At 43.4% G+C, this 15,738-nt stretch overlaps 2 protein-coding genes across 5 annotated transcripts in view; both read left to right on the top strand.

Moving 5' to 3' along the window:
- On the top strand, nucleotides 1-3,802 carry cav4b (caveolin 4b). Of its 2 annotated transcripts, none has more exons than XM_063208093.1 (4): nucleotides 1-384; nucleotides 1,181-1,420; nucleotides 2,471-2,658; nucleotides 2,938-3,802. In XM_063208093.1, the coding sequence occupies exons 2-4, from the start codon at nucleotides 1,196-1,198 to the stop codon at nucleotides 3,086-3,088; spliced, it is 564 nt and encodes a 187-aa protein (XP_063064163.1). In that variant the 5' UTR covers nucleotides 1-384; nucleotides 1,181-1,195; the 3' UTR covers nucleotides 3,089-3,802. The 2 variants fall into 2 exon arrangements, with proteins under 2 accessions (XP_063064163.1, XP_063064164.1); XM_063208094.1 differs by having other exon boundaries at nucleotides 1,091-1,420.
- A 126-nt stretch (nucleotides 3,803-3,928) lies between these two features.
- ikbkg (inhibitor of nuclear factor kappa B kinase regulatory subunit gamma) overlaps nucleotides 3,929-15,738 on the top strand; it is a 32,161-nt gene continuing 20,351 nt past the window's right edge. Inside the window, exons 1-9 of one of the 3 annotated variants that reach the window (XM_063208090.1) lie at nucleotides 3,929-4,209; nucleotides 5,339-5,534; nucleotides 5,926-6,260; nucleotides 7,455-7,511; nucleotides 7,650-7,763; nucleotides 11,668-11,859; nucleotides 12,638-12,702; nucleotides 13,087-13,134; nucleotides 13,652-13,754. In XM_063208090.1, the coding sequence (XP_063064160.1) occupies nucleotides 5,351-5,534; nucleotides 5,926-6,260; nucleotides 7,455-7,511; nucleotides 7,650-7,763; nucleotides 11,668-11,859; nucleotides 12,638-12,702; nucleotides 13,087-13,134; nucleotides 13,652-13,754 (1,098 nt within the window). In that variant the 5' untranslated portion in view covers nucleotides 3,929-4,209; nucleotides 5,339-5,350. Of the gene's footprint in view, nucleotides 4,210-4,266; nucleotides 4,367-5,338; nucleotides 5,535-5,925; nucleotides 6,261-7,454; nucleotides 7,512-7,649; nucleotides 7,764-11,667; nucleotides 11,860-12,637; nucleotides 12,703-13,086; nucleotides 13,135-13,651; nucleotides 13,755-15,738 lie in introns of those variants that run through there. The other 2 variants (XM_063208089.1, XM_063208091.1) reach the window with 2 other exon arrangements.

Here is a 15,738-nt window from a genome sequence, read left to right as displayed (position 1 = left end):
GACATACACATACACATATGCATCTCACATGTGAGTCATTTGGTGGAGGCCCTGCACAGAGGTGGACATGAATATATTATCCGCAGTATAGCACAGACATAGGCCTATTTTACCTCTACAGTATATTTTTACAATGCTGTGCCACTCAGGACAAACGATGAGTGACTGTGTTGAGTGAAGCACCCTGCTCCTCAGCTGCTGCTACTCTGTACTGGGCTAAAACTGAGGGTGTGGCCTCTGAACTGAAGACACTGTGAGGAGGACTACAATAAATCCAACTTTAAATTATTGGGTTTTTTTACCTATTGATTTATCCATGAAACCAACCAGCTCAGGCAGTGCCCAGAGGATTATTGAAAGGCTGTATTTTTCCTGCTAAAAAAGGTAAGGGACTGATTGAATACACATTGGTATGACTCCCAAAACGGACAATATAGGGTGGGTTTAGCAGAACACACTAAGCAGTGCAAAGACGGTACAAGTCTATGAATGTGTTTTATTCAGTGAACAGTTGAAAAAAGTTATTGAGAAATGTCGATACTTTTTATTATGATTTTACTTAATTTGCCCCATTCAAATTGAACAGCCTGACTGACATTTCATTCTAGCCACGGTTTGACAGCTATTTTGTCATTTTTGTTGCACACATACAGTATACCATAGTGGCCAGGAATAAATATAGCAAGCAACTATATAAACACTTAAGAGTATACTGGGTGTAACCTTCCATGTTGGGCATTGCCATAGGGCCTGTCTCTTTGTACAGTAGCTTGTGTAAATGGGTCATTGAAAAGGACGGCAGTATGAATCATGCCAATGCCAGCAGCCTCAGGCACTGGAGAAAAACACGCAAAACGTCACGTCATGTTTTCATAAGCATGTGTTTTACAGCAAATCATGCAGTGTTAATTCAACACTTATTAGAGAGTATGACCAGCAATAAAATAAATTTGACAATAAATGTTGAATTAACACCACAAATTGTACAGTGCACTTCCCTGCCCTGCCAGAACGAAAATGTCATGTCTGTGTATTTTTCAGTGGCATACTGTGTATTTATTTTTATTTTATTTTTTTACTGTTATTTGAGGTTTATTGACAACTTGGCTCATCTAGAGGGCACTGCTGCTCTCCTCTGTTGCTGCTGTCTCCTCTTGACCTCTTACCCTACCACCATCAGCTGCCTTCAGTCAGTATGATGTCAGATGAATACCTGGTGGACTGTAACATTGAAGATGGTGAAGATGAGGAGGAGGAGGAGGATGATTATGCAGCTGAGGAGATGAAGCTGTATCTTGTAGCACCTCCCCCTCCCCCACCCCAGTTCTCCTCCTCCACCTCCTCCGTGTCCATCACACCAGAGCAATCGCTTCAAGACTTTGGCTCAAGGGATCCCCACGGAGTCAACAAGCACCTTCAGGTAAACGCAGTGGAGCATTACCAGGGTTGCCAGATGAGGCTGATGATTTCCAGCCCAAAAAATGGGCTGGAAGCTCAAAACCCGATTGGAGGCACTAAATCCCGCCCAATTCTATTGATTTCTGAGTCAAATTGGGCGGGTTTTCCTGCAAAATGCCATTTTTACCTGCAACGGTCATACCAAGCAGCCCAATTGGGCGGGAAATAGCCCAATCTGACAAAACTGAACATTACTCACTCAAACACTCAAATACTAAGCTATGTGAGTTGCACATTTTGCTGTGGAGAACAACTACCAGATGCTGTGTCCAGATTTTTTTAAAGTTGGGCTTGTAGCGCGAGGGTTGCCAGTTTGATTGCAAACACCGACAGGTTGGTGAAAGGAGTGTTCAACGAGTGCTCTGCTCTCCCCCATGATAACCTGATTAATGTCCCTCTGTCCTAACCTGATTGTCATGACTTTCAAATCTCTTGGAGTGTGTGGCTGAGCCGAAGGTGTTGCGTCACTGCGAGGGCGGAGCCTGGGTACCTCTGTCCTCCCTTGGGGCACCTATTGGACTGCTCCCTTGCATGAGTGAAGCATAAATGCAAGTTTGTTGTGTGAGCTCACTGTGTTGCTCGACACAGTGGAAATGTTACTTTCACTTTCACTTCACTGGTGACTTCTTTTGTGCTGTCAGGATGCCATCGCCAGGCTAAATACGGTAAAAGGCATTTTATGCACAAATTGCCATTGTCCCAGTGACTGCAAGGGAGAGAATATATATATATATATATATATATATATTTGAAAACCCAGAATGAAAACTTAACTCATTCAGCATACAATATCCCGTTAAGACACGCCGTTATACATTTGCTATTACCAGAATGGCAAGTCATAGTGCATTACTAAAGGCCCTGTGTTATGTCATAGCAGTGTAGTACTATAGTAGTTTACTTTTCAATTACTATTAGGCCTACAGCGTGCCACAGGAGGTACGAAGTGCATACAGGGGATAAAGTGCATAAATGTAAGCCTAGTGAAAGTGTCTGTGTGTGTGTCTTTCAGGTAGAGTTCAGTGATGTTTTAGCAGAGCCTGTCTCGACCCACACCTATGACCGCGTGTGGGTGTACAGTGGCATTGGGTTCAAGTCTGCGCGGATCTGGAGCTACCGCTGCCTGACCGTGCTGTGTGCCGTCCCCGTGTCCCTACTCTCAGGCCTCCTCTTTGCCCTGCTTGCCTGTCTACATATCTGGTATAACAATATAATATAATAATAATATAGTATATAATATATATATATATAATATATAATAGTAATATAATAATAAAACAAGTTTTTCTTTCAATGCCAGGTCATGCAATTGTTCTTTGATTGAGTTAATTGGGACAATACAAAAAAATGTTAAAGATTTGTCTTACAGCTGATCATGACCATTCATGATCAAACCATTTATTCTGCTCTGAATTCAGCTAATACAACATATTTCTCTTTCGATTAATCTCTTCCTCTCTTTCCCTGTCCCCTTATCAGGTGTCTGATGCCCTGTATTCAGGTATTTCACACGTGCCTGCCTTGTCTGCGGTCTCTTTGGATGAGTGTAGTCCATATATTCATCAAACCACTCTGTGAATCTGTTTCTCGCTGCTACACTAGCCTTTACGTCGCCCTCTCCAAGGACTAACTAACATGAGGTGGTGATGGAGGCCTTTCCCCGGCTTCTCTAAAATGTGTCCGAAAAGTAGGCCTTGGGTGCCAATGTTGTGTTTGGGATCTTTAGAGTAGGCCTACATGGACCTACAAAACATGGAATATGCTTGAAATGTTACTGTTACACAACAGGCTTATATACAATGTATTTTAAGTGAATTACACTAGTGTTTAGAGGTAGGGTGCGCACATCCACAAGTAGTTGTCCAGGTGCCAGACAAAAGGTAGTAGGTAGTGTGATGAAGCGGTCTGCACACTGTGTATTAACTCCAAAAATACTTTATTTCATTTTTACATACGGCAACGTTTCGATCCAGCAGAGGGATCTTCCTCAGGCAATGAGAACAATGGTCTGAGTTGACTTATATCACATGACCTACAGGTAGGCCACCTGGCAGAAAGGTGAGCGCACCCTAAGGTGACAAGTGGCATATCATGCGCCTTGACGCACTGGCATACAAAATCAAGACCAGTGATCACAACCGGTGGTCAGAAGAAAACAAAAAAACAAAAACAGAAAAACAAAACAGATTAAGTGAATTACACTTGCCAGAACTGAAGCTGCACCTGTGCATAATGTTTTGTTTGTTGTTTATGACTGTGTCTATGGCTGTATCATGTCATGTTTTCTTGCTATAGAAGGAAACTTCAGTGTGCATTTTGTATTCTTCATAAAATAAATGATGGAATGACGCTTTATTATTTTGTTACAGTTATTGGTGTAGTTCTAGCTTTGTAACAAAACTACACTTCCCATATTTGCTCACCAGTCTACATTCCGTCATATGATGGAACACGGAAGTGTAGCAAGGGGAATTCCTAGCTTGTCAACCTACATCGGATTTTTAGAACATGCTGTTGCCAGATGCATAAAAGCTTGTAATTTTCTCGTGTGGGGCTTCTTCTGAGAGGGTAATGACAGACAACCATCGTGGCAATTATTTGTCAAATTAAATAGATGCCATTTTGTTAACCAGTTTCCATAGCTGGCTAACGTTACTTGTTGCCTCAAACCAAATTTAGCCAACGTTAAAGTTGCAAAGCTAACGTGCTAGAGTTTTCTACTCCAGCGTCCACTACGCTCCAGGTAAACAGGTAAGTTTGTCTTAACCTTTGTCGCTTTAATTACAAAAGCCACCGGACAGTGGGCAGTGGTTTGGTGGCTTGTAAACATATTGTCGATTAAGCTTTCAATGATGGTCCATTGCTTGCAATGGACAAAACAACATGTTGACCTATTGGACTACGAATGGTATGGGCCTTTGTTTTACAGGAAGCAAAATGGGGCCTTTATTGTTGTCTCAAGAATTCGTAATACTACTGTATGAATGAAGCAGCTAATCACTAATTTCAAAGCGCACTTACCCACATGAACATGTCCAAAAGGTATCGCCCCTTCTTTCCTAGCCATGTGGCTAGCTAGTGGTTCGAATGCCCTGTTCTTCACGAGAATCGCGAAACAGCTTATTGTGTATTTTCTCTGCGTTGTCAATTATTCATCACTACATACAACAATAGTAAGGAAGCAAAATACACGATTGCCTCGTCTATGGGATACATATCTTGTTCTGCAGCGATGTGGTTTACGCCCATGTAGTAACTTGTTTATTGTGGCGCTACGCTAATCAGCTGTTAAACGTCATGTGTTTTGTAGCCACAAAGCTAGCTTTGACAGACCATGATGGAAAAGAAAATCTGATACTGATTGTGGTAGTGTCATCTTGAGGCGTAGAGCGAAAGGTATACGTTCATACCTCGCCGAATTGTGAATGATTGTTTTTTTTGTTATCGATTCGGAAGCAACGGTAGGACCTCATACAATTGCAACCCGAGGAGAGACTTCTACATTTTTGAAGGTGGAAATGGCTAGTGGTATTTTAGCATGTTGTTGTTGTCCAATAATGCTATCGGTTTTGCATGCCTCGTCACTGTCAACCACTGTGTTCTCTACCAAACCCCAAAAATGAATTTTAACTGATCTTTGAGCTGGTGACCATGCAATGCGCCAACACCTCTGCTTTGTTTACACCAATTAACATAGAACTAGACGGGGTGGCGCTCGTGTAGTACCATAGTGGCAGCGTAGTAGTGGATGGCGCAGATATCAGGGCGTCGTGCGCCACCATTTACTTTCAGTTTTCAAATGTCAGTCAGACTACAATGTGGCCATGACGCTCATGCTTTTCATTAGATATGATTAATTAACATATTGCCATGTTCTCAGTTTCCTAGTCTAATGGTTCAGCCCCAGCCGCACGCGGGGAGCACACTGCAGTGGGAGATGAATGGAGAGGAGGCGGTGGGCGCCGGAAGCAATGGGTCACTCGGACCCAGTTCTCAAGGCTCTCTCCGGGTGCCGCCCGAGATGGCTGGCAATGAGCTGCTGGTGCAGGTTATGGACGACAACTACAAGCTTAGAGGTATGTACAACCCTTATCATCACCAACGCCTGTTTTTACACTGCAGTCATCTTTTACCATAGCCACCAGTTGTTTGTGCCGTGCCATTACACCAGTTAACCTGACTTGCATTTCAAAAACAGTCAGCCTAAAGCAGGGGTGGGAAACCTGCATTTGCAATACAATTAAGTTATATGCAGGGAACCTAGAGAAGGTGGTGTTTGTTTAAAAGGTGGCTGCCTTCAATATAGGCTTAAAGTGAAGGGGAAAATCTTGGTTTGTATTCATAGTACGGCCTTCGGATGAATTTGAAGTGGCCCTTTTGAATGAAAAAGGTTCCCCACCCCTAGCCTAAAGAAAGCCCCTAACTTGATAGACAAAACACAAACGCTGTTTTGTGCGTGTTCAACAGAGGCCCTGAAGAGGAGCACCTGCTCCCTCCGCGACCGCTGCGGAGAGATGGAGAGCTGGCAGCGGAAGGCCAAGGAGGAGCGGGAGTTCCTGAGCTGCCGTTTCCGGGAGGCCAAGTCCCTGGTGGAGCGCCTGGCGGAGGAGAACAAGGTGCTGCTCGGCAAGCTCAACCACAACACCACCACCACCACCACCAACGGCAGCAGTGGCCCAGGAAGCCGCACCAAGACCACCCTCGCAGCAGCAGGAAGTCAGGCGGCGGCGGCGGCGGAACAGGATGCAAAGAACCCACAAGCTGACAGAAACGGCCTGCAGGACGGCTGCTGCTCTCTAGAGGTAGAGCACAAACCAAATGGCCATTTAAAAAAACCTGCAGGACTCTCTAGGCGAGAGGTAGAACACAAACCAAATGGCCATTTAAAAAAATCTGCAGGACTCTCTAGGCGAGAGGTAGACCACAAAACAAATTGCCATTTAAAAAAAAAAACCTGCAGGACTTAGAGGTTGCCTGGTTAACACCAGACTATCTCACAAGTGAGAGTCTGGAGGCTCATAGGAAAGGTGTAGTGTACGATTGCCCACATGTGGCCATTTATTGAGCATTACGAATGTATCATTTGGCATGTACGTAGCCCGTTGCCAGACGTGTCAGTTGTATCTAGTATTCAAATAAACTGTAAGCTTCTGTTGGTCAAGCCTTTCCACCCCTCCTCTCTGTCTGATTGGCTCCCTCGCTCAGGCTCCCTTGCTTACGGCAGCCGCCACACCAGAGATTCTTTAAGTATAGAGATATGCCAACATAATAGGTTTCTATGGGCACCTAACATGACCAGGTTCCGGTCTGCCTAAAGTGGCGTGTCATAATGCTCCTAGCATTGAATAGAACAGTCCTCAGGTCTGCCTAGGTCTGCCTAAAGGGGGATTTCCCCCCCAATAATAGAACCCGGAAACAATGGGCCAACGGAACCTCTCTCTCTCTACTCTCTCTGGCCATACTGTCTTTCAGATCGCAATGATTTTGCCAAGCAGCATGGGATTTCCCCGGCTACTCTAGAATTGGAGCACAAACCAAATGACCATTTCAAAAAGCCTGTGGGACTCTCTAGAGGAGAGGTAGAGCACAAAACAAATTGCCATTTAAAAGGCCATGAGTCCAAAGCAGTGTGTACAAAGTAGTCAGTCTGATCGTCATCTTCATTCAGGTTTATTTTTCATTATAGCTCTTCTGCACACCTCTGTGCTCAAGCGGCTGTGATGGATATAATCATGGTTATTATTCAAACATAAGAACAAAATCTCACACATTGTCCATTCCACATGACCTTTCAGTCATACCTGCCCTTTTCAGGTGAGTTTGAAGAAGGTTGTGTAACCGAAATGTTGTTGGTCATAAATGAATGCATGTGGAATGGATGATGGACGGAATTGTGTTCACAATTATCCAGACATACTATATTTAGTAGTGCAGTGTGTTTGGTTGGTTCTTTCAGCTGTGCTGTTTTCTCTCCTCATGCTGTGATGTTGTTTCAGTCAGCACAGGACCACTTGGACGCGGATCGTGACGACCTTGACATGCGCAGAAGTCTGGTAAGGCTTATAAAAATATATATTACTGCCATCTTCCCAGCACATAACTCATAAATTACACGTTATTACTGCAAGTAGCATTGTAGCTACCACCACAAATCAATGGTGGTGTGTGTTTGTGTGTGTGTTTGCATGCAGTATGAGAGTTACCCCGACAGTAGCCCTGACCGTAGTGGATTCGAGTTCAGTCTGGATGACACTCCCCATCTTCGCAGTGATAATGATGATGATGATGATAGTAATAGCAGCAAGGTGAGCCTGTGAAGCCCATTCAGGGTGCTCCATGCCCTGCAATTTCTTCACACTGCTGCTTGGTGGCGCTCAACTTTAACGTCATGCCCCCTCGCCATGAACCTAACATCACTCCAAGTTCCTTGCAGCTTTCCTCTACCAATCCCCTGTTTTTTCCCCTTCAACTGTGTTTTTGCTTTGATCTCCTGTCTGTGTTTGACTTTGGGCGTTGGATTGGCGTCTTTCGGCGTCCATTTCTTGTTTACTGGTGGTGCATATTTTAGGATGTTCCTCTGGCCCTCTTCAGCAGTGTATACTATCTGTTATTGTGTGTCTGGCCTCTTCCTGGTCTTCCCGCCGTCTGTACCTGGTACTGCTCTTTCAAATCAGTACATCAGTGATTTTGCGCTTGTTTACTTGGTATTGGTATTTATTCTCTGTCTTCATAGCATTAAGAGTAGTTGATTCACTTTACCAGAGTAGTAGTTTTGTAATGGCACTGGCAGAGTATACACAGTTTTTTAGTGACTTTTAAGAAACTGGAGTTGTTTGGTGATTTTAAGTTAATTAAGTTTTTGTTGTTGTCTTGAAACAAAAAAGTCAGACAATGCCTGAGGTTTGCCTCACCTACATTTCCATGTCAAGCCCTTTCTCCTCAGTCCAACACTACACAATCCAGTGCTCACGCTGTGCATTCAAAATGCAGTACAACATGGCTGAGTATTTCTGACATTCCATAAGTCTTACCTGTTAAGTTGCTCCCTGGAATGCTGATTGGTTGATCACAATCAGTCTCTCTGACCAGTTGAATCAAGCCTTCAAAAAATGGTGTTGTGTACATGTAGCACAATGCAATACAGTAATACAGCACCATGCTTTTTTTTTAAAGCATTGCACTGTGTGTTTTGCTAGCCTAGGGCTGGACCATATAAAATACTTTGTGATTTTATTTTCCATATCATCTGATGGATTTCATCACAATGGTTTCCCACCTGATACCAACAGTTTGAAAACCACTGGATTGAGCATTGTGTTTATAGGCACCAACATGGTAAATATCTTCCTTGGCTTTGCTTTACTTGCTCCTTAATCCAGTACAGATTAGATTACTCCATCGGTTCCCTGTGTCACGTTGCTCTCTTATTGTTTCAGGTGATTATCAGACAACTTAAGTGAACTTTCAAACTTTGGGTGGTGGAGGGGGTGTTGTGCCCGACTCATACCATGTAGAGCAGGGATGGGCAACTGGAGGCCCGGGGGCCACATGCGGCCCGCCTCCTCACTCATTGTGGCTCTTAGATAAAACATAACTTGAAAATAATAATGAAAAGATTTTTTAAACCACTACTGAATGTATCTGTTCGATCGATTGAGAACTCTCCTATTCCTTATAAATATTGACACCCAGTGAAATCTCTGAGTTGCAGTCAGCTCTGTGGTCATGTGGCCCTCCGATAGTGGTTATGAAAAAATATGCCCCCCTCTTATCATGAAAGCTGCCCATCCCTGATGTAGAGGCAATGTTGCTCTTTGGGAAACTGGTCTGGGTCATAACCCAACCCAACCCTACCCTATCTCCCTCTTTCCCAGTTTCTCTCCTCACAACTGTGTTGTTTTTGTACCCGTGTGGTCCTCTCCCAGCTTTCCTCTGGAAACACGGAGGAGATGATGAAATGTATACAGAATGTTTGGAGGAAGCTGTATGTGCAGTATAACGCTGATTTTAGCTTGCTAGCTCATTCAGCATAGTGTTTTTACACAACATTGAAAGGTAGGACAGTGCCATCATTATTACAACTAGTAATTCATTTTTTTGCGATTCGTTTATGCATGAGGTGGAGTGTTCAACTTCTATGCAGACCCTTTTCAAACTGGAGGCCCCTTGTAGAATTTCAGCATGTTGCTTTCTAGTTCACTCATTGTAGCTTCATTTATTTATACAAACTCGGAAGAGAAAACAATGGTATTATATTCAGCAGAACAAGAACCTGCATTGTGCTCTCACAAACTGCTGGCACTGAGCTCTGAGTTTAGAACAAGGAAGTAGTTCAATCTCGAGAGGATCCATCACATCATAACCTTTAGGGCTCTTGAGTCACTCTGCAGATGACTGGCCTGCAATCTGTCTGCAGGTTCTTACTATAGTCTTGCGTGTAGTGAAAGCAAAGTTGTTGTTTTCCAGACACTTTCCTGCTGTTTCAATGCTTCCCCTGAAGTTAGTCAAGGCAACTTAATTGACAGTTTCTTTATATAAATGGGTCATATAAGGAGATTTAAGTTCTCTCACAGAGAGAGCCGTTTTCTTCCACCGCTGCTTGGAGTGTTTCTTAACCTGATGTCACATCCGAGTCCCTTTTGGCCTTCTGTGTCGACCCAATGGGTTGTCTGCATTGTGGCATTGTGTTGTCTCTTTTAGATTCCATTTCTTGTTCGCTGGTGGTGTATTTCAGAATGGTCTTCTAACCCTCGTTGTGCGTGCGTGCGTGTGCCAGTGCGCCCATGTGCGCACTGGCATTTGGATGACGTCTTTCTGGTTTGGTTTCTGTCCCTGTTGTGATGGTGACCCTCTGCAATTAATACATCAACTGGCTTGGATGGGTCATTTCAAGTAGATTTACCATATTTTGTTGTTGACTTAAAACACCAGTGCACTTGCTTGTTTCTGATAAGATTTGAGGACATGTATTTAAACTAAAATTGTGAGATTCAGCAGGTATATACCGGTAGTTGTCTCTTCTGAAAATTGTGATTCTGAGCTCTTCAACCCAAGCAGAGTTTTTTTTCAGCTGTTTCAGGTGTTTCAGGTGTTTCTGAGCTGTTCTGATGTCAGATGTCAGATGGCTTTCCTTACAGTCCAACATTACACCTTGCTGTGCTCACTGTACATTCAAAATGTAGTGCAAGATGGCTTAGATATTTTCGAAGTCCTGTCTGGTGAGGTGCTTCCTGAAATGCTGATGGGTTGATCACAGATGGTTGGTCTCAGAAAAATACTAGCTACTGAGGAAACAAACCTTCCCCTGTCCAGCTAAGTCAGGCCTTACGTTGGGTGAAAATGGTGTCGCCTCCGTTGAGATATTGGCCTTTTCTCAATGTTCTAGTGTGTACCCTCCGAAGTGTGTCAGCCTAATTTGTCACGTGATAGCCCTTTGGTGAACGCTGCGGAGTATCCAATCACTGGCCGTGACTAATTAGGCTGACACACTTCGAATTGTGCACACCAGAACATTGAGAAATGGCAATAGAGTGGCATTACATGTGGCTGTTTTTAGCATTTTCCTGTTTGGTATACTAGGTATTGCTATGATATCACAATTTATTTTCTAATATTGGTTTCATCACTGCTCTTTTTCTGTGCACTCTAACATTTTGAGAACCACTGGATTGAAATCTGTGCTTTTAGGCACCAATGTGAATGTATCTTTTTGGGCGATCTGCCTTGTCGTCAATTAAATTTGGCCAAGACATGTCATTGTCATTTGACAAATCTTCCGCGATTCAGGAATTCATAGGTCTGAACTGAATTGCCCAGACCCATGTTAAGCCTTTCGATACAGGTCAAGCCACTGGTTCTATCTGTTACCCCCTCTTATTTTAGCGTCTCAGGTGATGATCAGACAATTGAATTGAACTGGCAAACTTTTTCAACTGTCAAACTTTTTTATCGGCTTCCCTCGTCACAGCCATTGTTGTTGGTTTTTTCCTCCTCTGGTACCTCGAAAACTGAAGGAAAAGTCTGCGACACCAAGCTCCCGTTGATCTTATTTTAATGTGACGTTTTGGGCAGCATGCAGCAACGGGAGCTTGGTGTCGCGGACTTTTCTTTCAGTTTTCATGTTATTTTTGCTAGTACTGCACCCAATCTTTTTTAGACGAATTTGTGTGTTTTTCTCTTTTTGACAATTCTCCTCTGGTACCTCCCCAGCCTGCTGAAGGATCCAACGAGTTCCTGCAGCTCCTCAAGGCCCACAAACTGGAGTTGGAAGGGAACCTAAGGGAGCTGAGGGGTAAGAATGCCGAGCTGGAGGCGGAGAAGGTCAAAGGGGACAAGGAGAGGGACAACCTGCGCACCACCGTGGAGCAGCTACAGGCGCGACTCGGCCAGCTCAGCCTGCAGGTTCACGCTTTTGTCTCTTCCGTAGCGGAATTGTGATTGTTGGCATTGGCATGCTGCCTTTCTTCCACCCTTAGTCAAAAAGAGGTTTTCACAGTGAGCACAGCCAACTTGAAGGAAAAGAGCAGTGGAAAATTTGTGCTGTTTATTTTCAATTTGCATCCACCTTGTTGTAATATCATGACATTTCTAAGCATATTGGTCATTGCATTTGAAATCATACCGTTTGGGACCCGCCTGGCACGACAGCAGTAATAAAAATCTGTGGCAATTGGTCCCCAAAGTGTCTCATTTCAGCTGGAATGACCCACGTTTTTCAGGACACACAAGGTCCACACCGGTCCGTCCAGAGTAGACAGATTCCCCAGGGGGTTTGACATCAGTGATGAGAGCTGGGATTCTCAAGTTGTCTCATTGTCTAGGTGTGCATTCCAATATGCACCCTTGAGTCCTCCACTTTTGCTTGTGTCCTCACGTTTTTCTGATGCCCCAAACAATTAAGTTTCACCACTGTCAGCCTAGCTAAAACAATTTTTTATTCACCATCCACAAAATGACTTTACAATTGAACTTTTGCGAGAAATTGAAATATAATGCTGTTGTCAGTTATGTCATCACGGTTTATTACTTCCTGGTCCACAAGCACAAGTGGAGGACGCAAGGTTGCATATTGGAATGCACCTTATTGTGACCTGTGACCTGTGGTAGGTCCTGAACTGCAAGATAACAGTGTTGCTAATTAATTAACACCACCCCCATGTCTCTCCCTCTCTTCACACAGCCGGGCGGGTCTGTGATGGCTGAGGCAGTTCAAAGGTCAGATGCTCCACACCCCGTGTCAGAAAGGTATGGAGGGACTCCTCGCTTCCTTCCCTTTCCTCTTCTCTCATGAGAGTGTAATAAACATTTGTACTGGCTGTTGCATATGACCGTGTAGTACACTCTGTCATCTATTACCCAGTTTGAATGAAAAACTGTTTCTCTTCATAGAATTTAAGTTAAGATGCCACAGTGTGCCATGCACGATGTGAAAGACTATTTCTTCACATAATGAAAGCAGGATGTTGGCAAGTTAAATGAAGATGCCTTAAGTGTGTGCATGTACACTACTACAGCAGACTATCCTGCCTTAAGTAGGTTACCCCGTTTGGAGCTCTGCTCTGCGTGTACCTGTGTGTCACTAATGTGCTATCCTCTCCTCTCCTCATCTCATCTCCATCCTCACACCAGCCCCCAGATCACCAGGTTGAAAGAAGAGCTCACAGCCACACAGGGCAGGTAGGAAGACAAGCAGTCGCCAATTAACATCAAATAGAAGAGCGATTCCCCAAACTGTCTTTTTTTCTGTCTGTCTTTTTAAAAGTACAGTGAATTCAGGTAAATGTGGGCCGTTCGCTTATATGCGGAAAAATGGCCCAATTTACGTGAATTCACCATATGTTACGGCCATTGACAGTAAATATATACTGTCAATGGTTACGGCTGTTTCTATAATTCTAAATGTGGCTATGGTAGCCTCATAGTGACCTACACTTCCACTATTGGAACACTGTAGAAGTCTTTCAAAACGCGTAACTACGATAGTACTGCACTACTACATCACTACAGCATTACACAGTCTTCTTTAGTAATGCATTACATCTTGGTCATTGTTATTCTGGTAACAGCACAACTCTACTCTTGTCCTACCAAATAAAAGCATAAAAGCCCCTAAAATATATTTAAAGAATAATGTGGGTCTGTGCTGTAATTCTGATGTGGGTTTATGATGTGCCATTTTTCTCTTGTGTGGCAGGTATAAAGAGTTGCAGGTGAAGGTGGATGGCATGATGAAGAACTCGGTGCACAGGGACCGCGCCGAGGCCCAGCTCAAACAGAAGGAGAAGGACTGTGCACAGGTCAGCCGATATATTTACTCTACACAGGTCACACAGAGGCCGGCCGCACATTGGCTCCAACAGCACTGCGGCGCACTTTGCTTCCGACATAATTCGGACCCCCAAACCGAATTTCACACGAACATAGCATTGATAGTCAATGGGCGGCGCCGACAAAATAGAACTTGCCTCTAATTGCTATCCGACATCAGCGAATGTCCACGGACATCGGCGCCAGTGTGCGGGGTTCTATTGAAAACAATGAAATCGAACTTTTGCCCAGCAGTGCTCAGCACTTTGTCGGAGCCGGTGTGCGGAAGCCCAGAGAAAATCAACTGCTGTCAGATCATTTAGTAATGCTAGTGGTGGAAGGAGGAGATCTTCAATCGGGTGTGGGGACCATTTTTGAGTCATTTGGAGGGAAAGGAGGTCGGTGTGGGGTGTGAGTGATGTTTGTGGGCACTTTGTCTTTTTTTTTGGTAGTTTTTCCTTTTTTTTGTTTGTGTGCGTTTGGCCAACAGACCGTTATAATGTGTACACAGGTGCTGCTAGCGTCAACTTATTCACAGAATCGATATAAAAAGATACACATTGCCCATGTACTGTCCCCTCCAAAAGTCTTGCTCACATAAAAATGCTGTGGTGTAATACAAATGGTGATTATTCCAAAATGATTTAACACATCTAGATTTAAATTGCAAGAAATAAAAGCTGACATTCTGAACTTCCGTTTCATATAATTCATCTGTTGGTCTCAAACCCGAATGTCTTTGGTTTACACCAGGGGTGTGGAACCTTTTCCATTCGAGGGGCCACTTCAAATTCATCCGAGGGCCGTAAAAGTCCTCAGAGGGCCGTATTATGAACACAAACCAGGATTTCCGCCTGCACTTAGGTCTATATTGAAGGCAGCTACCTTTAGAACAGTCCCCCACCTTCTCTAGGACCCCTGAATATAACTTAATTGTATTGCAAATGTAATTTCTAATATTCCCTTACAAAATATGTAATATTTCATGTGAAGCTGCATAACATTAAAATCATATCGGGGGCCGGATAAAACAACCTCAAGGGCCGCAAACGGCCCTGGAGACAGAGGTTCCCCACCCCTGGTTTACACGCTCAACCACAACCTGGGTAAACAGGTGCAAAATAGAAATCCGTACATTTGACATCAATGCAGATTAATGTAAATAATTTGGTGTGAAATGCCTATGAATATATGACACATTGAGCTATGTAGGGCAGTGTTTCTTAAATAGTGGGTCTGGACCCAAAAGTGGGTCACAGAGAGGTCCTGGATGGGTCATGGAGCTGTTGTGTAAAAATGTATTATCAGTATTATCAAAAATATATTGTCAGTCACCATATTGAAACGAGATGCGGTATTGAAGACATAGATAGTCATAGAGATTGAAACATGATTAATATTCCTCTCCAATAGTCCATAGACATGTTGTAGTATGTCAGCATGCAATGCAAATGTGTGTGTAATATGCTGATGGACATGGATATTTCATAAGTATTTGAAGATTCCGATGGTGCGACAAAATATTGGGTCACAACATAGTGGCCATAGAAACTTGTGGGTCCCAAGACTATTTCAGTTAAGAACCACTATGTAGGGCATGCTTAACCCTCTAGCTACCAGAATTTTTTTTGAATAGGTCGGAATTCTACCAGGTATTCTAAGGAAAAATTGACATTTTGGTCATATTTTAAATAATGTCAAATAACTTGAAAAGAAATGAAAAGTGTCAATTACAAGTTACTTTCATATTAAAGTAGAGAAAACACACTTTCAAATGTTATATAATTTATGGACAATTAATTGTTCAGTATTCCCATAGACTACCTTTGATGTGGATTAAATGATAAAAATGTGATAAAATCCGATATTATCTAGGCCTATCTATCTATATACAGTGCCATGAGAAAGTTTGGGCACCCTTTGGGAAACTCATTACATCGGTTTATTTCTCGTTGAACTTTTAAAGTAGCAACT

This window comes from Engraulis encrasicolus, chromosome 10 (genome assembly GCF_034702125.1).
Source record: "Engraulis encrasicolus isolate BLACKSEA-1 chromosome 10, IST_EnEncr_1.0, whole genome shotgun sequence".
Classification (NCBI taxonomy): Eukaryota; Metazoa; Chordata; class Actinopteri; order Clupeiformes; family Engraulidae; genus Engraulis; species Engraulis encrasicolus.
This window is presented reverse-complemented; position numbering and strand designations above follow the sequence as displayed.